Source organism: Trachemys scripta, chromosome 14, assembly GCF_013100865.1.
Source record: "Trachemys scripta elegans isolate TJP31775 chromosome 14, CAS_Tse_1.0, whole genome shotgun sequence".
Taxonomy (NCBI): Eukaryota; Metazoa; Chordata; order Testudines; family Emydidae; genus Trachemys; species Trachemys scripta.
The window spans coordinates 39,937,476-39,959,304 of record NC_048311.1 but is presented as its reverse complement, the minus strand read 5'-3'; the positions used below and the strand labels follow the sequence as shown (position 1 = coordinate 39,959,304).

The 21,829-nt window shown below is 48.4% G+C and overlaps 2 protein-coding genes across 3 annotated transcripts in view; both read right to left on the bottom strand.

Annotated features, from left to right (window-relative positions):
- The window catches only part of LOC117887100 (zinc finger protein 208-like), an 882,934-nt gene that overhangs the window by 121,402 nt on the left and 739,703 nt on the right, over positions 1-21,829 (bottom strand). The gene's annotated exons all lie outside the window — the stretch shown is intronic.
- Positions 1,034-19,125, bottom strand: LOC117886956 (zinc finger protein RFP-like). 2 transcript variants are annotated; one of them, XM_034789142.1, is made up of 7 exons: positions 18,646-19,123; positions 15,735-15,830; positions 13,113-13,343; positions 8,212-8,234; positions 6,498-6,619; positions 3,151-3,183; positions 1,034-2,528 (listed from the first exon to the last, which is right to left on the bottom strand). In XM_034789142.1, the coding sequence occupies exons 1-7, from the start codon at positions 19,063-19,065 to the stop codon at positions 1,999-2,001; spliced, it is 1,455 nt and encodes a 484-aa protein (XP_034645033.1). In that variant the 5' UTR covers positions 19,066-19,123; the 3' UTR covers positions 1,034-1,998. The 2 variants fall into 2 exon arrangements, with proteins under 2 accessions (XP_034645033.1, XP_034645034.1); XM_034789143.1 differs by lacking the exon at positions 15,735-15,830 and having other exon boundaries at positions 18,646-19,125.

The following is a 21,829-nucleotide window of genomic DNA, read 5'->3' as shown; positions in this document are numbered from 1 at the left end:
ACTGTCTGGGTAAAACCCGGACGGGTGGCCACCCTAAACTGGGGGCGGGGGTCAGATTATCTAAACTCCCATTGAGGCACCTAAATAAACAGGCAGATTTTCAGATAAGCTCAGCACATGGGGTGCAGCTGAATGCTGGGCACTTTGGAAGATCTGGCCCCAAGTGTGACCACTGAGCATCCTGAAAATCTGGGCCTCCGTTCCTTTAAAAGAAAAAAAAAGTGTCTCTAAGTGCCTAGCAGAAACCTTTCATAAAAACAGTCCTTTCGGCGAGTGCTCTCCCATTCTCAGAGCACGCTCAGCTATCGCTGCTTGTGTGGATGGAGCGGGTTCTGGACTCCCCACTGGGAATCTGGGATTCCAGACGGATGCTGCAAAAGAATTCAAGGCAGGGAGCTGTTTTTATGACATCCTTCTTGTCCTCCCTGGAAGGAGCCAACCAGGGCCTGGGCCCGAACCTGACGTTAAGGCTCTTGTGTTTACCAGATGTGTATGTAAAGTGAGGCCTGGTCTACACTTAAAACTTGAATCGGCCTCACTACGTCTTTCAGGGCTGTGAAAAATGTTGTATCCTGAGCACTGTAGTTAGGTCAACCTCACCCCTGGCGTAGACCCGGCTAGGTCGATGGAAGAATTCTTCTGTTGCCCTAGCTGCCAGCTCTCGGAGAGGTGGATTAACTATGTTAATGCAAAACCCCCCTCCATCGATGTTGGAAGCATCTACGCTATGGGGCTCCAGCGGCAAAATTGCAGCACCGTAGTTTAGGGTGGCCAGGTGCCCGGTTTTCAACCGTAAAGTCCGGTCAAACAGGGGACCTGACAGTGCCCAATCACATCTACTGACTGGACTCTCAAAGTCCGGTTATTGAGGGCGGGGGAAGCGGGGAGGTGCTGGGTCATCACCTGTACCAGCCCCTACTCAGCCAGGGCCACCTCCTACCTCTGTCAGGTGACTGCAGCTCCCAGCCTTGGATCTGCGGGTGAGTCCCTCCTGACCCAGGTTTGAGAGGGGAAAAGCAGTGAGTGACGGGGGGAAGAGGAGTGGACAGGGGTGGGGCCCCGGGGGAAGAGGCAGGGCAGGAATTGGGCTTTGGAGGAGAAGAGGCGGGGCAGGGGTAGGGCCTTGGGGGGGAAAGGTGGGGCAGGGGAGGTTCTGGCACTCCAGCTGGAGTGCCGGGCAGTTTTTAAATATTACCAAGTTGGCAACCCTACTATAGCTGTGCCGCTGTAGTGTAGAAGTACCCGCAAGGACTCTGCTCAGGGGAAGGATCCCACCAAGTGCCCAGGGATGTGATCCTCACCTTCCCACTCGTCATAAAGTGAGTGTAATTCACAGGGTGTAACCACACCCCTGCTCCTTTCATCTCTTTTCTTTGTTCTCAAATCTCGCCCCCTTTCCTAGCTTCCCCCTTCCAGTCCACACCTTCTCTTCTCCGGGTTTCCCCTCTCTACTCACCATTTCCCTCCCCCATCTCCACTTCCTCTTTCTTGGGCTTCTCTCTCCACACCCCATTTCCTTCCCTCTCCCCCGCCCCCCTCTCAGACTCTGAGCTGGCAGACAGCCGATCCTAGAGAACCTGCAGAGGTTGGAGGGGAAACAGGCCAGACAACCCCTGAGACAATGGCCTGGGCCACACTTAAAAAGTTAGGTTGACACATTGCGTAGGTCAGGGTTGTGGGAGAAAACAAGGCACACTCGATGCTGTAGCTATGCCAACCTACCCCGCAGCATGGACGCAGCTATGGCAACGGAAGTAGGCTTCCATCAACGTCGTTACCTTCGCTTGGGGAAGGGGAGTTTCTACACTGAGGGCAAAGCCCCTTCTGTTGGTGTCGGCTGCATCTACACTATGGGATTATCCCAGCATAGTTACAGGGCGAGCTGGCTGTGTCGCAAACATCCCTGTAGCATGGACAAGGCCAATGAGTTTGGCCCATGTAACCCAGTCATCTCCTTCTGTCAAGGATGCTCTCAGTACAGAGCCCCGAGGCCCGGTGTTACCCTGTGATACAGGGGAGTAGCCTGAGGTGCGTTTGCATATCCCCAACCCGGAAAAAAGGGAAGATTTTCTCCCCTGTAAAAGAAGCTGATGGGAATGAAAATATCCTGGCCATGCTATCAATATCTATAAATGTCACCAACACCTCTTCATACTCCAGACAAACCAGAATCCGCGTGGGGCTCCCGCTCAGGGTCAAAAGAGTCACAGGGGACGTTAAAACCCGGTACTGACCTCTGCAGAGCCCCATGGCCCAGATGCCCCCCTCAGGGTCCAAGCTGATCTCTCCCTTCCTCCTCACAGACTCTCTGGCCACCCCCACAGCCCAGTTTCCCCCATCCCCCACTTCCACCATCCAGCAATGTTTTCCCGAGGTGAATCCCTCACAGCCCAGCACGCAGCGAGAAGGATCAAATCTCTTAGGACTGTAGGGCAGATCCTGCCGCGTGTCTCCCCATCTCACACTTTTCCGTCTCTTGGACACAACGAAGCGGGGATGAGCCGTGGCTGGATCAAAACTCACATTTGCTGCAGTGGGAAAGAGAAAGTCAGAGCATTAGAGACCCTGGGGGACAGTTTGATCGTGTCAGTGACAGAATCTACCCCAGCTGGAGAGTGAATCTGGGAATCTACTTCCCCCACGATTCACCTGGCTCTGAATGGGGAGCAACTCGGAGACGTCAGCAAATTGCAGGGGAGATGCATTCCCTTGGCACAGATGGGTCAGATACAGAGCGAAAGGATTCAGGACCCTCTCGCATATGCTTCCATAGTGGGTCACGTGAAATGTGTTCGATTAGGTTACAGATCCTCTCTACACCCACTGCAGCACTTTCGCTCCCTCCCTCCCGTGTAAGGCCTGCTGGGCGAATCCCCCAAGCATGTTTTCCTGGCTGCGTCAGGTTAGATGAGACCCACCAGCATGCAGCTTTATCCTGCAGCCCTCCTTAAGGCGATCCTCTGACACCTGCAGCTTGGTCCATGCCTCCTGCTGTATATTGGCCGCCGGCTTTTGTTTGTTATTGTATTTCAGAGGCGCCTTCCCTTAATCCAGAATCCACGGACACACCCGTAAATTAACTTTTCTCCTCCATTCAGGAAGATAAACACCGACAACCATTCAGTCTGTCAACTGGCACACGAAATTTACCTGATTTCAACACAGTTTCAGATGGCAGAGACTCTAGAAGAAGAGAAAAGAAAAAAACAAACAGGGCAGAGGGAAAGGTGAGATCTGCTGCTGCAATAGAGGATGGAAAGATTCCTAGCATTTGTTACTGTAACAGGTTTAACTATCTGTGCCTGCGGACGTGTGTGTATAGAAACCAGCTCCGCCTTTAACCCTCTCTGATATAGGCATAGTGTAACTCGGTGATTTACTGATGCAAGCTAAGCTGGGTTCAGAACGTGTTAAATTGATCGACGTGCTTCTGCATTAGGATACTAGAGGATCACCCACATCAAAGTTTCTCCAGGACGCGCTCTAGCCTAGCACACTCCAGCGGCTCCTTTCAACCCTCCATCCCCCTCCCCCAATGAACTCCCTATGTGCCACCCTCCTATGCCCCTCTATTTCCCTGCTACCCTCCCCACCATCTATGTCATCCCTGGGGCCCTGCGTGTCCCCCCCCTCCGCCACATGCCTGAGTCCCCCATTCTCCCCCCCACCAGGAGTTCTGTGTGCCCCCCCATTTCCCATACCAGAGTCCCCCAGTCTCCCCTCCATGCCAGCAGCTCTGTGTGCCTCACATTCCACCTAACCTCATCTCACCCCACCATGCCAGGAGCTATGTTCCCCCTTCTCCTCCCTCAATCCCTCCTTCCACTAGGGGTTCTGTGGGCACCCTCATACTCCTCCCCAGTACCAGCATCCCCCTTCTTTCCCACACGGCAGGGGTTCCATGTGAACCCCATTCCTCCCACCCCCCTTTCCTCATGCATTTATGTAGAGACATGCAAGAAAGAACAAGTGAATGGAGCCAACACAATACAGGTCTGTTTCATCTTACACGGGAGTTCCGTTCCGCGGTTAGCGCGTAAAGCGAAAACCGCGTATAGCCAAAATTCCATTGAGTTCAATGGCAGGTGAAATCGCCCGCACTACAGGTATAGTATTAAAATTGTTATTTTTCTCTCTTTTTTTTTTTTTTGCCGACCGCGTAAAGTTGAAATCGCGCATGTTAAATGCGCGTAAGATGCGACAGACCTGTATGTAACCGGACTCTGGAAACGACTGACAGAAGGTCACGGAAGCCAGAAATTTAGTATACTTCTGAAAAGGACTGGACACTTATATAATTATATTAATAATACATGTATGGTTAATTATTATTAATATCTATTAGTTATTATTAGCATCTAGCGTGGAAGGATTCGATTTTTATCTGGAAATGGTGGTAAACATTGATTGCACCGCACACACACAAACCAACGGAAAAAAATATTTCCATCAGTAAAAATCAAAACGTACAGCAAGACAATGTGAGAAAAATGCTGGTCCAGACCTGCTTAGAGTTTAAGGGTATTTTCTTTGTATATTTTGACACGTGAGGTCAACGGGTTGTGTTTTAACCATTACAAAAGCTTTAAATGTTTTGAATCTCAACATCTACTGTCATTAAATAATTTTTATCTGTGAAAGTTATAATTTTAACTGTGAAAATTTAAATCGATCAAAATCTAAAATGCTTAAAACGAGACATTAATCTGTCAAAATTACAAAAAGAAAGTGAATTATGCCAAGATTTAATATCTAGCTCTTAGTGCTTTTGATCAGTAGGTCTTAAAAGCCCTTTACAAATAACTTTATCTCCATTTTACAAAGAGGAAAAGTGATTTGCCTAAGGTCACCCAGTAAGCCAGTGGTAGAAACCCCTCGGTCTCCTGCAGTGCAGTCCAGTGATCTAACCACTAGGCTAAACTGCTGGATAATAAGCGCATCAACAGCTGTAGCATAAATTAATGGAGAGATATCCTATCTCCTAGAACTGGAAGGGACCTTGAAAGGTCATGGAGTCCAGCCCCCTGCTTTCACTAGCAGGACCAAGTACTGATTTTGCCCCAGATCCCTAAGTGGCCCCCTCAAGGATTGAACTCACAACCCTGGGTTTAGCAGGCCAATGCTCAAACCACTGAGCTATCCCTCCCCCCAGGATGTAAAAATGTTCTGCTGCAGGTTTGATCCCAGTGTCTAACTACTGGGGATTAGGTTGAGACCTTTGCAAACCAGGAGGGGGAAAAAAATGGGTCAAACTTTTGGTTTTTTTTAGTAAAAAAAAAAAAAAAATGGAAGGAAAATCCAAGCGAAAAAGTAATATTCGCCTGAAAAATCAGAACTGTTTACTTGCAAAATGGTGAAAAGGAAACAGTTTGACTTTTTTCAGGATTTATCTTCTTTAGATTTGTTTGCGTTTATTTTTAGTTTTGTTTCCTCCCATTTAAAAGAATTCACCAACCAGTGGAACGAATTCATGAAATGTTTTGGTCAACCCAAATCTGCATTTTAAAATGAAAAAGAAAAGAAAAGTTTCGGATGAAAAATTTCACCTCGTTAGGCTTGTGCTTAGTCCACTAGGCCACGCTTCCTCTCAGACCAGGTCTACACTACGAACGTACATTGGTTTAACTACATCGCTCAGGAGTATGAAAAATCCACATCCCTGAGCGACACAGTTATACTGACCTAACTCCAGGTGTAGACAGTGCTATGTTGACGGGAGAGAGGTGCCATCTTTCTGTGTTCCTGGGGGGGGGTGTCAATGTATACTCCGCCCCAGGCCCTGCCCCCACTCCACTCCTTCTCCCAAGTCCCCATCCCCGCCCTGACTCTTCCCGCCCCTGCTCCGCCCCCAAGCACACCCCTTGTCCTCCTCCCCCACCCCTAGTGCCTCCTGCACGCTGCTGAACAACTGATCGTGGTGGGCGGGAGATGCTGTGGGGAAGGGGGAGGAGCTGATCGGCGGGGCCGCTGGCGGGCAGGAGGCACTAGTGGGGGAGGAGCTGATCCACAGGGCTGCCAGTGGGTGCTGAGCACCCACTATTTTTTTTCTCTGGGTGCTCCAGCCCTGAGCAGCCTCTTGGGGAGGTGGATTAACTATGCTGATCAGCGTAATAGCATCTTCGCTGAAGTGCTACAGCAGTGCAGCTTTTTAAGTGTAAACTGGCCCTCAATCTGTTGTGTTTCCCTTTTCCTGCAATTGGAGGGCCTACCAGCTGTTTAGCCAATGGGGCAGGCTCAGCTGTCGGTGGCCAAGCGAGAGGGGGATTTTGGCGCTTCAGTGCATTCAGAGGCAGCATGAGAAGTGCATCCCTCCACCGCTGCAAACTGATCCAGGGTCATCCCCAAAATAAGAGACTGCTGCCCGTGCTTCTCCTGGACTACAGAGGCCAGCCCTGCATGACTGGAGTGCAGGCCATGAGTCATCTGTGTGAGCTTCAGACAAGATCAGTGATAAGCTCTCAACCCCAGCGATCAGTCTCAGGACGAGGGTCTGTTACCTTTGAATTTCTTCACAGCATCCTGTAGCGATACGGTTTCTTGAGAGAGTTCTTTGATTCTTCTTCTCCAGTCAGGAGACTCTGCTGTTGGATTTTGAAACTTCCCCTTCCCCGTCTTACATCTAGAGAGAAAACAACCTACATCATCTTCATCGGAATGGTAACCGAGATGGAACAAAATTTGAGGGGCCCAACAGTACTTGGTCCTTGCTCATATGCATACAAATGGTCAAACACAATTGCAGCCCTTAAGACTTGTCAACATGGGGAATTATTCCAGAATAACTATTCCGGATTAACTTCCTGTGTGGATGCTCAGCTAATTCAGAATGAGGCACTCTTATTCTGGAATAAGAGAATTCACAGAGGGAGGTTATCGAGAACATCTAATCTGCTTTAAAATTTACCCGACCTGAATCCACATTAACTTCCCAGTGTAGAAAAGGCCTTACTTTCTCCTGGAAGGATCAAAATATTTCAGGGTTGTTGTTGTCTTTCTACAGTGCTTGTATAACTCAAAACACGAAGTGATATTTACTGACAGCTCTGAATTAAGGGTCAAAGTTAAGGTTGGTTTTGGAAAATGCCTAATCAATTTTTTTTGCCTCTAGATTATTTGAAGAGCATGTCTGAATAAGAGAGTCTTTTATATATAGCCTGCCTTTCCCCAACCACTTTCATATTTTAAATACAAAGAATTCCTTAATTGTAATATTACTGACATCTACTTTTTTGTAACATTCCTGTTGCCTAGAGACACTAAAGTTAACAAGGGCACGTTAAATTAACAAAGGCGTCTGTTATTGTCTGAAATTGAATGTTCTTTGGTAAGAAAAGGCCTGGTCATGTTTGGTTTTTCTTTTAAAAGAAATATTGCATGGTAAATTAAGAGGGTGAATAAGGCTGGATTTTCAGAAGTTCAAAAGAACACAAGCACCATTAATTTTCAGTTGAAAAGAATTCAAGACTATAAAGTTCAAGTTCCAGAAACTTTATGTGCTTGGGGGAAGAAAGCTTGTTGACGCCTATGCGGTTTAACAACAGTTCACAGATATTACCGGGGTTTGAGCTTCAGGGTTCTCTCTTCTGTAGGGTTGATAAGCTCTTCATGATCTGCTGCCTAAGTTATTACAGGGCACCATATTTATAAGTAAGTTTGTATAGGGCTGTCTGTTTAAAGGGGAAATAATTCATAGTGCTCCAAATCCATAGGCATATTCAATTTGACCTGCAATTGCGTATGTCAGTAGAAAGATGAGGATCCTGGAGATCAGATTTGGGGTCATTTGGTTGAGGGGTTCCTGAGAGACAGAACCCCACAAAAACTATTTTAAGATTTGTTTCCTCTTCTAATACTTTTATTTGCCGAGCTGGGAAAAACAAAAACTATGGACAACATCCAAATAAAATTTCTATCTCTGGACAAACCCTGCGCTCATCCAGCATCCCGCATCAAGATCCATCCTCAAAACTGTATAAGTCAAACATTATTAGCCTGTCATTTTGGTTCTGCAGAGTGGCGTACAACACTGATATGAGCTGTGCACAGAATCCCAGCAGGGCTGGGTTTAAATACACACACATACAGAGAGCGTCTTAATTTAAGGGCACATCCTCAAAGCCCTCTAAAATTCACAGACAGACTCAGATCGGCTACACCAGTTGAAGTGTGGGCTGGGAAGTGTGAGTTGGCAGTAAGAAGGGGCCACAATACCTGCTCAAGGTGCTTCTGATGACCTGGAAAGAGAGAGAAAGAATAGAATCATAGAATCGTAGGACTGGAAGGGACCTCGAGAGATCATCTAGTCCAGTCCCCAGCACTTCTGGCAGGACTAAGTATTATCTAGACCATCCCTGAGAGTTGTTTGTCCAACCTGCTTTTAAAAATCTCCAATGAAGGAGATTCCACAACCTCCCTAGGCAATTTATTCCAGTGCTTAACCACCCTGACAATTAGGAAGTTTTTCTAATGTCCAACCTAAACCACCCTTGCTGCAATTTAAGCCCATTGCTTCTTGGCCTATCCTCAGAGGTTAGAGAACAATTTTTCTCCCTCCTCCTTGTACAAGGGAGCTCAATCCATACCCCACATTTCCCTGTCCTGTCCCCCACACATTGCCCTGTCCTATTGCCCCCACCCTGCCTTGTCTACACTAAAGGGCCTTTGCAGGTATAACTATGCCAGCAGAGCCCCCTAGTGGACACAGTGCGAAAGCTCACAGAACGAATTATAGCTACATGATCTCCTTGAATGACATAAACTAGGCTGGTCTCATAGGCGCCAACTTCTCCTGGTGCTGATGGGAGCTTGTCCCGATTTCTCCCCTGCCCCACCCCATCCCGCCCCTGCCTTGCCTCCATTCCAACCCCTTCCCCAAAATCCCTGCCCCAAGTCTGCCCCCTCCCTGCCCCTATTGGACCCCTTCCCCAAATCCACGCCCCAGCCCCACCTCTTCCCCGCCTCCTCCCCTAAGCGCACTGCATTCCCACTCCTTCCCCCTCCCTCCCATAGCTTGTTACGCCGCAAAACAGCTGTTTTGTGGCGTCAAGCCTGGGAGGAGAAGCGGGGACATGGCGCGCTCAGGGGAGGAGGCAGAGGTGAACTGGGGAGGGGGGGCAGGGAGCTTGGCTGCCGGTGGGTGCAGAGCACCCACCAATTTTTCCTCATGGGTGCTCCAGCCCCAGAGCACCCACAGAGCCAGCACCTATGGCTGGTCTGTCGGAATAGTTGCATCAACACTGGGGATTTAGTAGGCATAACTACGTCGGCTGGTGGCATGATTTTTTTCACACCCCTGACCAGCGTAGCTATGCCGGCAAAACTTTATAGTGCAGACTACGCCTTTGTCCCCTCTTTTCTTGTATCTCTGTTTAGCTAATCCCCTCCTAACAAAATCCCAGTCACTTTTTGGAGAAACAAAAATTCGTGGCACTAACATAACATTTGCAAATCTGTTCATGCTGCACGGATGTTCTCTCTCTTTTCCCTCCCTTTGTCTGTCTTGGCTATTTAGATTGGAAGCTCTTCAGGGCAGAGCCTATTATTTCAAGTTCGTACAGCTCCCAGCACAACAGGGCACAAATCTCAGTTGGCTCTTAGACACCACTGTGGTGAAATTACAATATCAGATAAGAACGGCCATACTGGCTCAGGCCAATGGTCCATCTAGCCCAGTATCCTCTCTCTCACAGTGGCCAGTACCACAATTTCAGGGGAAGTGTACAGAACAAGGTAATTGGAGTGACCCACCGCTGTCTTCCCCTCCTGGCTTCTGGCAGTCAGAAGTGGGAAACCAAATGAAGAGATTAAAAAAAAAAGGGGGGGGGGAGTCCTGTGATCCAAGAGACAGGCAAGGAAAACGAGTTTCGCTGGCTACTCAAAAAAACCCAGTGCAATTTCAGCAGGAAGCGAATGTTCAAAGCATAGCACAGCAGGACAGGAAGGGAATAGAACCTGGTATAACTGCACATGGGATAGTGAATCCCGTTCCAGGGGCCACAGTAGCAAAGAGATGCAGACCAACTGGAAGATGTAAGAAGGGCAACAAATTGATTGAGGGGCTGGATTGACTGATCTATGAGGAAAGAGTAAGACAGCTTCCAGAGATTCATCATTTTCAGGTCTGGCGGGACCACTAGCTCATCTAACCCAGTGGCACTCAACCTTTCCCAACCACCAATCAGGAGTCTGATTTGTCTTGCCTGCCCCCAAGTTTCACCTCATTTAAAAATGACACTTACAAAATCAGACATAAAAATACAGACGTGTCCCAGCCACTATTACTGAAAAATGGCTGACTTTCTCATTATTACCATATAATTAGAAAATAAATCAACTGGAATATAAATATTGTGCTTACATTTCAGTGTATAGTGTGTGGAGCAGTATAAACAAATCATCGTCTGTATGAAATTTTAGTTTGTACTGACTTCACTAGTGCTTTTTATGTAGCCTGTTGTAAAACTAGAAAAAATATCTAGATGAGTTGATGTCCTCCCTGGGAGACCTCTGTGTACCCCCAGTGGGACACGGACCCCTGGTTGAGAACCACTGGCCTAGGCAGACCTCCCATGTAACACAGGCCAGAGAATTTCACCCAGGTACAGCTGTGTTGAGCCTGATAAAAAAGCCCATCTTCTAGGAAGGCAGCCTGTCTTGACCTGAATACACCAATAGGTGGAGAAGTCCACCTCTTCCCTGGGTAGTTTCTTCAGAGCCCTCACTGAAAAAAATGGGCCTCTTATTTCTAAATTTGAATTTGTCTGGCTTTAACTTTCAGCCCTTGGTTCTTGTTATGCCTTTTTCTCCTAGATTGAACAGCCTAGTATTTCTCCCCGGGAAGGTATTTGTAAATCATAATCAAGTCACCTCTCAATCCTCTTTTTGATAAGCTACACAGATTGAGCTCTTCAAACCTCTCCCTTTAAGGCATTGTCTCCAGTCCTCACATTATTTGTGTGGGTCATCTCTGCACCTTCTCCAAGTTTTCCACATGCTTTTAAAAATGTCCACCAGAACTGGAGGTAATATTCCCGTACAGAGCTAAACATCACCAGCATGGCTAAGCATGGGGCAGAGAAAGTGGAGGAACGCTTTAGGGTGAATTAATGAGGAGCAATGGGGTAATGCCCTGTGTCGTCTGCGGGGATGAGCACATAGATGGCTGGATCTAGCAGTGTAGTGCCTTTTGCTTTTCATACAACAAATGCAATTTGAAAGCATTACAGAAGGAGAGTGGGGTCCAAATAATTGTGTGTACTAACTGTATGCAACAAGGAAAGCATGGCTACACACATACTGCAGCTCTGGCAGGATTCTGAAACATAAGAACGTCCATACTGGGTCAGACCAATGGTCTGTCTAGCCCAGTGTCCTGTCTTCCGACTGTGGCCAATGCCAGGTGCTTCAGAGGGAATGAACAGAACAGGGCAATTATTGAGGGATCCATCCCCTGTCATCCATTCCCAGTTTCTGGCAATCAGAGGCTAGGGACACTCAGAGCATGGTTTTGCATCCCTGCCCATCCTGGCTAATAGCCATTGATGGACCTATCCTCCATGAACTTATCTAGTTCGTTTTGAACTCTGTTATAGTCTTGGCCTTCACAACATCCTCTAGCAAAGAGTTCCACAGGTTGTCTGTGTGTTGTGTGAAAAAATACTTTAATCTCTCTTCATATGGAAGCTGTTCCATTCCCCTAATAATTTTTGTTGCTTTTTTCTGTACTTTTTCCAATTCCAATGTCTTATTTTTTGAAATGGGGCAACCAGATCTGCACGCAGTTCTGCACAAATGGAGAAGACCGTGCGCACCTTTAGAGGATGCAGAAACTATTTAGAGGGATAGTGCCCAGGATGGTCCAGGGGTTAGCGCATTGGCCTAGAAGTTGGGAGACTGGGGCATAAGTCTGTGATCTGCCACAAACTTCTTGCGTGACCTTGGGCACGTCAGTTAGCGTCTCTGGGCCCCAGCTTCCCACTTGGTGGTGTTAGGATAAATATATTACAGCCTGACTGTGAAATGCTTTGCGATCTACTGATGAGAAAAGTGCTGTATAAGAACAGGGCGTTATTATTATTACCAGCCCCTTCCCTTTTGGTGTGAAAGTCCGTCAAACAAACAAACAGACCAATCTACAAATGTTCTGCTCTACACCAGAACCTCAGGGCTACAAACACCTCGGAAACGGAGGTTGTTCTTAACTCTGAAACGTTCGTAACTCTGAACAAAACGTTCTGGTTGTTCTTTCAAAAGTTTACAACTGAACATTGACTTAATACAACTTTGAAACTTTACTACGCAGAAGGAAAATGCTGCTTTTTTTTTTCTTAGTAGTTTACGTTTAACACAGTACTGTACTTCCTTTTTTTTTTTTGTCTCTGCAGCTGCCTGACTGAGTATTTCCGGTTCCAAATGAGGTGCGTGGTTGACGGGGCAGTTCATAACTCTGGTGTTCGTAACTGTGAGGTTCTACTGTAACTCAATATGCAGCATATTACAAAGCGGGTCGGAAAGGAGGAATATGACTTCTACCCCTTGATTAGCTCATTCAGTACGTTAGAGGCCAGAGACAGACAGACACACCCACACACAGAATTTTAGCCTGGGTCACACTAAATTTGAAGTACCAACTACTGCATGATCCAGCCAGTGGGTGCGTGGGACAAAGAACCACACGGAGTTTGCAGAGCTTGCAAGAGAATGAAACCAAGGAAGGAAAAGTTGAGGATGAACGTCAGGGAAAACTTCCTAACAGGGAGGCGTGCCAGGCTGTGGAATGTTCTTCCCAAGAACAACAGTGAGAGCTCCCAACTCTTGAGATATTCTGGCCAAAACCCTGGGACATGTGGTAAAGGGCACAATCCTGAGCTTGCCTCATGGGAAATGGAATGAATGACACAGCTGGTTTTTGCCGTGTGTGGCGCGAAAGGCTTCTCTCTCCCCCAACAGAAGTTGGGCCAATAAAAGAGATTCTCTCCCCCACCTTGTCGCAGTTGGTCTTTGACACCCATCACTTCCATGAATCTGTGACGCAGCTTTCAAAGAGCTAAATAACAACAAAAACAGCAGCAGCACACAGACTGTGCAGGGATCTGGGGGTGGGGGGTTTTCACCTGCAAGAATTCACTCGCTGGCTGCTGGCACTTCCCCTCTATCTCGCAGACCATATCGCTGAGGCAAGAGAGCGCCTTAGAGTATTTGGTGGCATTTTCATCCCTCATCTTCACAATCTCCTTGTCCAGCTCGCCCAGCCGGCCCAGCCGATGTTTCTCTTGTTCCTCCAGAAACAGGCGCAACTGCTGAAATTCAGACACAATCTTCTGCCTCTCGGCTTCCACTTCTTTCTGCAGTGAACATGCGCACAGATAGGGAAAAGATCAGATCAGGGACACGCAGAGAGTCATTGGGACATTATATTTACCAATGGAATATCAATTTTCACAGAATTAGGATACAATAAAACGAATACAGTATAAAATAGTAGACAGGTACTCACCAGTCCGGTCACAGACTGCACTGCAGAGTGGTTGGTTTCTTGAAGCCCTTTGGTGTATACAGGGCAAGTTTTCTATACAGCAGGTTATCTTAGGACACTACATATCACTCTGGGCAGCACATCGCATACACCCAGATCACTGAAAATACACTGAACACTAAAGCGATACTGAACATAATTTAATCGTTGTTTGATGATTCAGAAGGCACTTCAGGACCTTGCAGTGCCTCAGGGTCAGCATTATCATCATCAATTATCGTTGTAGATGTAGAAGGGGTAGGAGATTGGGCTGAATCTGTATGACCCTCTGACACACCCTGGAAGCTGCTCTTCTGACCAGCGATGAGCTGCCAAAATTGTAACAACCGGTCCCCTACGGGGTCTTGGGTGGCACTTCGGCGGCGGCCTTCCGCCAAAGACCCGGAGCGAGTGAAGGACCCGCCGCCGAAGTGCCGCCGAAGACTCGGAGCGCTGCCCAGTGAGTACAAGCCCCATGTGCCTCCCAAACTGCCTGTCCCTCCCCATCCGACCCCCACCCATGTCCTGCCCCCGACTGCCCCCCTCAGAACCCGCAACCCATCAACCCGCCCGCTCCTTGTCCCCTGACCACCCCCTCCTGAGACCGCCCCACCCTAACTACCCCCCAGAACTCCACCCCCTACCCAACTCACCCCGCTCCCTGTCCCCTGACTGCCCCGATCCCATCCACCACCACCCCGACAGACCCCGGGAACTCCCATGCCTACCCAACCACCACCCCATTGCCCATCCTCTGACCACCCCCCCAGAACCTCTGCCCCCTCCAACCACTCCCTGCCCCTTATCCAACCCCTCCTCCCAGCCCTGGCCCAGCCCCCGTACCATGCTGCTCAGGGCAGCTTGTATGTATGCCACGCGGCCCACTGGAGCTCGCAGCCCTACCCCCCCTTATCATGCCGCTCAAAGCGGCAGGAGCTGCCGAGCTGCCCAGGAGTGGTCCAGAGCGCTGCCGGCGGCGCGGCGCGCTGAGGCTCCGTGAGAGGGGGAAGGCGGGGGAGGGGCCGGGGGAGCCTCCCCAGCCAGGAGCTCAGGCGGGCCGGACAGGACGGTCCCACGGGCCGGATGTGGCCCGGAGTTTGCCCAGCAGCCCACCCCTTTAACAACCGGTTCTAAACCGGCTTCTAAATTTAACAACCAGTTCCCACGAACAACCGGCTCCGGCTCACCACTGCTTCTGACTAAATCCCTGATATCAGCTGGCTGACTTGTCTTCTGCCTCTTTTGCATAAAAGCAGAATGCAGAATGTGCAATTGCGTAACCTCCTGGGCAGTATACAAGTCCCGGTTACTAGACTGAAGATTTGTATTGGGAGAGATCAGAAATGCCGGTTAATAGAGCTTGCTGGTTGATAAAGTGCCGGATACCACAGCTTTTACAGTATATGGCAACCCGTAACAATACGAGTTCAGACATTTCCTGTTGACAGAGAATTTTCTGATCGCTTCCCCAGCAGCAAAAGCGCCTCCTCTGGTCAGCAGCCTCCGTAAACCAGATCCTTTGACTAGCAAGAAGGGGAGGAGGTTGGCCTCAGAAGGAGGGACGTCCGAGAGCAGCCATGCCATTATCAATCTCATTGTTCGGATGTTGCATTTTTCTGCAGTCTCCATGTTCCTCCGTAGGCTCCATGTATATTGTGTTAGCACCCAGAGGCACAGGCTGCTCGACTGCTGGCTCTGCCCCAGGCCCCGCCCCCACTCCACCCCTTCCCCAAGGCCCCACCCCATCTCTTCCCGCCCCCACTCCATCCCGCCCCGCTTCTTCCCACCCCTACCCCACCTCTTCTTGCCCAGTTCAACCCCCTTTCCCAAGCATGCCGCATCCTTGCTCCTCCGCCACCCCAGAGCCTCCTGCATGCCGTGAAACAGCTGATCACAGCGGGCGTGAGGCGCGAGGGGGAGGCGCTGATTTGCAGGGCCTGCTAGCGGGCGGGCAACGCTGTGGGGTGGGGGGGAGCTTATGGGGGGGCTGCTGGCTCCAGCCCCAGAACACCCACGGAGTCTGCGCCTATGCCTAGGGGCCCAGCCCCATATATGCATCTGCAGTACCTATCACAAACAAAGAATCTCTGAACCAGAACAGAGTTTGCAAAAGACAGCGGAGTAAATAAGTCCTACTCTCTCTCAGAGGGGAGCAGGTTACTCTTACATTACTCCAAGTATCAGTGATGCCCTGGAGCTGGTAAGCAATAACGGCACCTACCAGAAGTTCCTGGCTTTTCACTTCCCCACTCAATTGACACTCGAGTATCTCAGCTCTCTCTTTCTTCAAAATCTCCAGCTGGCTCTGAATTTGCACCTAAGAAGTTAGGGGATGAACAAAAATAAAAATGCTTTATGAGCTCTGTTTAAACACACACATATTTTTGAGGCTTTTCCATCAACAATAACTAATAGATTATTTTTAGCCCTGTTGCTTATTAATATGGTGTGTTCATTAATGTGTTTTAAACCAGGTGCTAATGCCTACGATATTCTTAGTTACAATGTGATAGCAGCCAGGAGGCCAGCCATAGACCAGGAGCTCATTGTATAAACAGACTGTCTCTGCCCCAAATAGCTAACCATCTAGATGGGTAATAAATAAATTAATCATTTTCCAGATTACCCTTGGAAATGTACCCAAGACGCTCAGAGAAAGACAGTCCCTGCCCTAAAGATTGTATAGTCTAAGGCCTTGTCTACAGTACGGGCTAAATCAACGCAGCTGCAATCGATTTAGCGGGTCTAGTGAAGACGCGCTAAATTGATGGGCGAGCATACTCCCATCGACGTCTGTAATCCACCTCAATGAGTGGTAGAAGTTCTGTCACTGGGAGCGCGTCTCCCGTCGACATTGTGTAGTGTGGACGTGGCTGTAAGTTGACCTACGGTACGTCAACTTAAGTTACGTTACGTAAGTTAACTAGTTCAACTTCGATTGACTTACAGCACTAGTGTAGACCAGGCCTAAGTCAGTGATATTTAGACCTGAGTGATTCAGGAGACAAATTAGCGATCAACATGACCCAAAAGACCCACAGTCGTGTGAATTCATTGTTTCATTTACTACAGGGGTCGGCAACCTTTCAGAAGTGCTGTGCCAACACTTCATTTATTCACTCTAATTTAAGGTTTCGCGTGCCAGCCATACATTTTAACGTTTTTAGAAGGTCTCTTTCTATAAGTCTATAATATAGAACTAAACTATTGTATGTAAAGTAAATAAGGTTTTAAAAATGTTTAAGAAGCTTCATTTAAAATTAAATTAAAATGCAGAGCCCCCGGACCGGTGGCCAGGACCCGGGCAGTGTGAGTGCCAGTGAAAATCAGCTCGCGTGCCAAGTTCGGCACACGTGCCATAGGTTGCCTACCCCTGATTTACTACAATATTATTCAGATTTAAACAGTAGGCCAGGGGAAAGATTTAGTTTGTATATCATTCTCACAGCAAATAAGTTAATAATTTGGTGCAAGTTAATAACTTACTTGGTTAATAAGATAATACAAAGCATTCTGATTGGTTAACAATTAAATCACACAGTGTTTTAAGATCATGTGCTGCAGGAAGACACATTAAAGAGCCATTTGTGGCTTGCCAGCTGCAGTTTGACTATCACTGGTCTAAATAGCCAAGGTAGATGGGGGAGGGGGGAGTTACTCGCCCAAGGTCACTGGCAGAGCTAGAACAAGAACCCAGGTGTCCTGAACACCAGTTTCACATTTAAACGCTGCACCAGGCTGGGTCAAGTTGAGCAGGTGCTAACAAAAAACAGACCAAAGCTTGTGACTAAAAACAAACTCCCCTCTCAGTCGTTCAGGTTTCCCCTTCCTTATTACTGGTGACGTCATAACGCTGTTCTGGGGCTTTCAGGGAAACAAAACAAAACAGGCACAATAAGACCTAAATGCAGAATAGGGCTAGTGGTGAGAAAGCTCCTTGTGAATAGGGGTGTGTGTGTGGTGGGGGAGACGATAGAGAAATAGGAGAGACAGCAGCTACTGAGGCTGGTCGGGTACAGCTGGCTCCAAACCGGGAATCAGTTACTACCTGGTTCCTGGCCCAATTCAGCCCCTCTGGGTCCCATTCTCATCCCCTGACCCAGCTTGTGGGTGAATTTATGCAGGGACAGAGCCCCCACAATATTTCCAGTGCACTGCACCCCTGTTTCACCACCCCATGCAGAGTAATCCCATGCCTATGAAAAAAATGAGGTTTAGATCCTTTATTGTGTGTAAAACCGTACTTTAAAAAATACTTTGTATAGTCCCTTTAGCTATAGAGTTTGCTATGCAAGATCTCTGTAATAATGCAGTGTTTCACCAGTGATTTCCCCTCTACTCCGCGCTGATTAGGTCTCAGCTGGAGTACTGAGTCCAGTTCTGGATGCCACATTTCAGGAAAGATGTGGACAAATTGGAGAAAGTCCAGAGAAGAGCAACAAAAATGATTAGAAGTCTAGAAAACATGACCTATGAGGGAAAATTGAAAAAATTGTGTTTATTTAGTCAGGAGAAAAGAAGACCGAGAGGGGACATAATAACAGTTTTTAAGTACATAAAAGGTTGTTATAAGGAGGAGGGAGAAAAAGTGTTCTCAACCTCTGAGGACAGCACAAGAAGCAATGGACTTAATTTGCAGCAAGGAAGGTTTAGGTTGGACATTAGGAAAAACTTCCTAACTGGTTAAGCACTGGAATAAAATATCTAGGGAATTTGTGGAATCTCTGTCATTGGAGATTTTTAAGACCAGGTTAGACATACACGTGCTAGGGATGGTCTAGATTAGGGGTTCCCAAACTTGGTTCACAGCTTGTTCAGGGTAAGCCCCTGGTGGGCCGTGAGATGCTTTTTTTACCTGAGCGTCCGCAGGTACGGCCACTCTCAGCTCCCAGTGGTTGCGGTTCACTGTTCCCAGCCAATGGGAGCTGCGGGAAGTGAAGTGGTGGCCCAGCCTGCGAACGCTCAGGTAAACAAAGCGTCTCACGGCCCACCAGGGGCTTACCCTGAACAAGCCGCGAACCAAGTTTGGGAACCCCTGGTCTAGATAATACCTAGTCCTGCCATGAGTGCAGGGGACTGGACTAGATGACCTCTCGAGGTCCCTTCCAGTCCTACGATTCTATGGTTCCTACCTTGTACTCCTGGGCAGCCTCCTCGATGGGAACCACCGTGTGAGCTCGGTGCTCCTTGGATCTGTCACACACCACGCAGATGGGAGTTTGATCCTCCTTGCAGAAGAGTTTCAGAGTCTCCAGGTGTTTCTCACACACCCTCTCCCCTCGGGGCTCTTTGAACAGCTGCAGGCTGAGCTGTTTGGCCACCTCTGCCACGTTGGCCAGCTGCCTGTTTGGCTTGAGGTTTCTCCGGAGAAAGCTGCCCCTGCAGCAAGGGCAGGAGAGGTTTGTCTCCCATCCCCACAAGCACTGGGTGATGCAGGCTCGGCAGAAATTGTGCCCGCAGTCTATAATCATCACCGGGTCTTTAAAATAATCCAGGCAGATGGAACAAGTAGCTTCCTCCTGGAGCGTTTTGGCTGGATTCGCAGCAGCCATTGTACCCAGCAGCAGGGCAAAGGTGCACACAGAGTTGAGCTGCCCTTATCTACTTCCTGAAGCTCAGGGATGGGTGGAGCTTTCATCAGCAATCAGCCCCCTTCCTGAAGTTGCAAGTTGTTTTGTCAGTTGTTGCAGCAGCAGCAACCCGGCCTGCTCAAGAGAACGGAGCCTACACGTCCGGTGCGTTTCCCAACTTCTGGCCAGCCTACACGTTTTGCTCGTGGTGGGACTGATGGGTTCACGCCAGTTTGCACACACCTTGATGAATGCTAGCACAGTGACACCCCAGGCGTGTTTTGGTTTGCCCCAGTGCAGGGGCTCTCAACCTTTTCAGACGACGGGAGTCCGATTTGTCTTGGCTTCCCCCACGTTTCCCCTCACTCAAAACCGACTTCCTTACACAAGCAGACATAACAATACAAAAGTGGCACAGCACGCTAGTCCCGAAAAAGGGCTGACTTTCTCATTGTTCTCCTATCATGATAAAATAAATCCATTGGAATATAAATATTGTACTTATATGTTCAGTGTATAGTCTATAGAGCAGTATAAACAAGTCACTGTCCGTTTGAAATTTTAGTTTGTCCTGACTTCGCTAGTGCTTTTTATGCAGCCTGTTGTAAAACTAGGCAAATATCTAGATGAGCTGATGTACCCCCTGGAAGATCTCTGTGTACCCCTGGCAGGACATATATCCCTGGTTGAGAACCCCTGCCCTAGTGTGGACCGCAAAGCAACCTCACAGGCAAATATTTATGTCCTGGGAGTAATAATACTGGTGTTGGTCATGGGGCTTGAGGAGCGTCTGTCTAGATTATAATATTGCCAACCCCAAAGGTTGAAAAATCATGACTCAGCCCCCCTCACCATCCTGCAAAAATGTTGAGATTGGCCCCAAACCCATGAGATTAAAAAACAAAACAAAACAAAAAAACGGTGGGGTTTTTTTTTTTTTGGTCTGTCTGATTTTTGAACTCCTTCCAGTATGTGTCAACTAATGTTGCCCCCTCTCCCAAATGTGTGACTTTCCTCTCTGCTGCAGGCAGTCCCCTCCCCATCTGAATATCCCCTGCCCAGCAGTTAACTCTCCCCCCAATACCCAAATCAATCCTGTCCCCCCTCCCAGATCTGTCTGTCACCCAACCCCCGCATCTGTCCTTCCCTGTTGTCTGCCCCCATCAGCTCCTACCTGAATTCTGCCCTCAGATCTGCTGTCACCCAGCTCCCTCCATCAGTTCTGACCCCACATCTGGCCCTCATACCCTATATCCCCTTTGCAGCTCCCGGGGTTCTGAACCAGATGAGCAAGTGAAAGAAGTGGATTCTCAGATATTCTGATTGCCATATTTGGGCCGGGAAGGAATTTTCCTCCAGGGCAGATTGGCAGAGGCCCTGGGGGTTTTTCACCTTCCTCTGCAGCGTGGGGCACAGGTCACTTGCTGGAAGATTCTCTGCACCTTGAAGTCTTTAAACCATGATTTGAGGAGTTCAATGGCTCAGACACAGGTTTGATACAGGAGTGGGTGGGTGAAATTCTGTGACCTGCGTTGTGCAGGAGGTCAGACTAAATGATCAATAATGGTCCCCTCTGACCTTAAAGTCTATGATTCTATGATTCATAAGTGGATTCTCAGCCCTGGCTGAGCAGCTGTAGTGGGGTCCCCGTTCCCAGGCTGCGTGTTGCAGGGATGGAAAGGGGGCGGGGGCAAAGCAGAGAAGCCATCCCATTGTTCATAGTAGGGGAAAGGAAGAAAAATGAGGGAATGGATTTGCCTTGAGCTGCTGGGTAGAGCTGGGCAAAAAATCAATTTTTGGTTCAGTGGCCAACCCAGAAAAGAAAAGAAAAGAAAAGAAAAGAAAAGAAAAGAAATTGTTGAGGGTTAACCTGAACTGACTGACTGCTTGGTGTTTTCCTCAGCAAATATTCCAAAGCCATCTCATTTTAAATGACAATCTTCTTGAACTAAAAAAAAACAAAAATTCCAACCTGTGTTTGGCAGGCAAGGAGCTGGGAAAGGATTGAGAGGCAATGAAGTGAATAATGGGACTAAACGTTTATTGCAAAATCAGGGATATTTCTGCTAGTTACAGAAAAGCAGGAAGGACAAATAGGACACACTCTGAACAGAAATCCCCTCATTAACAGGCCTGGCACTGGGCTTTGTTTTATTCTGTGCATCTCACGGGACTTTCCTATTGACTCACTTCACATTTATTTCCTATTCCCGTTATTGCTCGGGTAGTCCCCACCCGGGCCATTGGCTTGTTTGTTAACTTGAATAAAACAGGGATGGAGATGAGGAAGGACCAGCCCATGATGGGCCAGGAGCATCATTCTCAAATGCCTCATGTCTCGTTCCCTTTCTATCACAGAGAAGAGAGAAGAGACCATGCGTATGTCTACACAGCAACCAGGCACCCTTGGCTGGCCCATGCCAGCCAACTTGGGTTTGCGGGGCTCAGGCTACGGTGCTGTTTCACTGCTGTCTAGACTTCTAGGCTCGGGCTGGAGTCCGAGCTCTGAGACCCTCCTGTCTTGTGCCTGGCCTCAAGCTAGAGCACGGACGTCTATACCGATATTTTTAGCTCTACAGCCAGAGCCCCAAGAGCATGAATCAGCTGATCTGCGCTCTGGACTCTCTGCCGTGGGTTTTTTATTGCTGTGTAGACATTCCCTATGCTGCTCAGAGAGTCTCTGCGGAAGCACGACCAGAGACTAGGGAGTGAGTTTCACTTCCTCACAACTATTTAAGTGCCTACG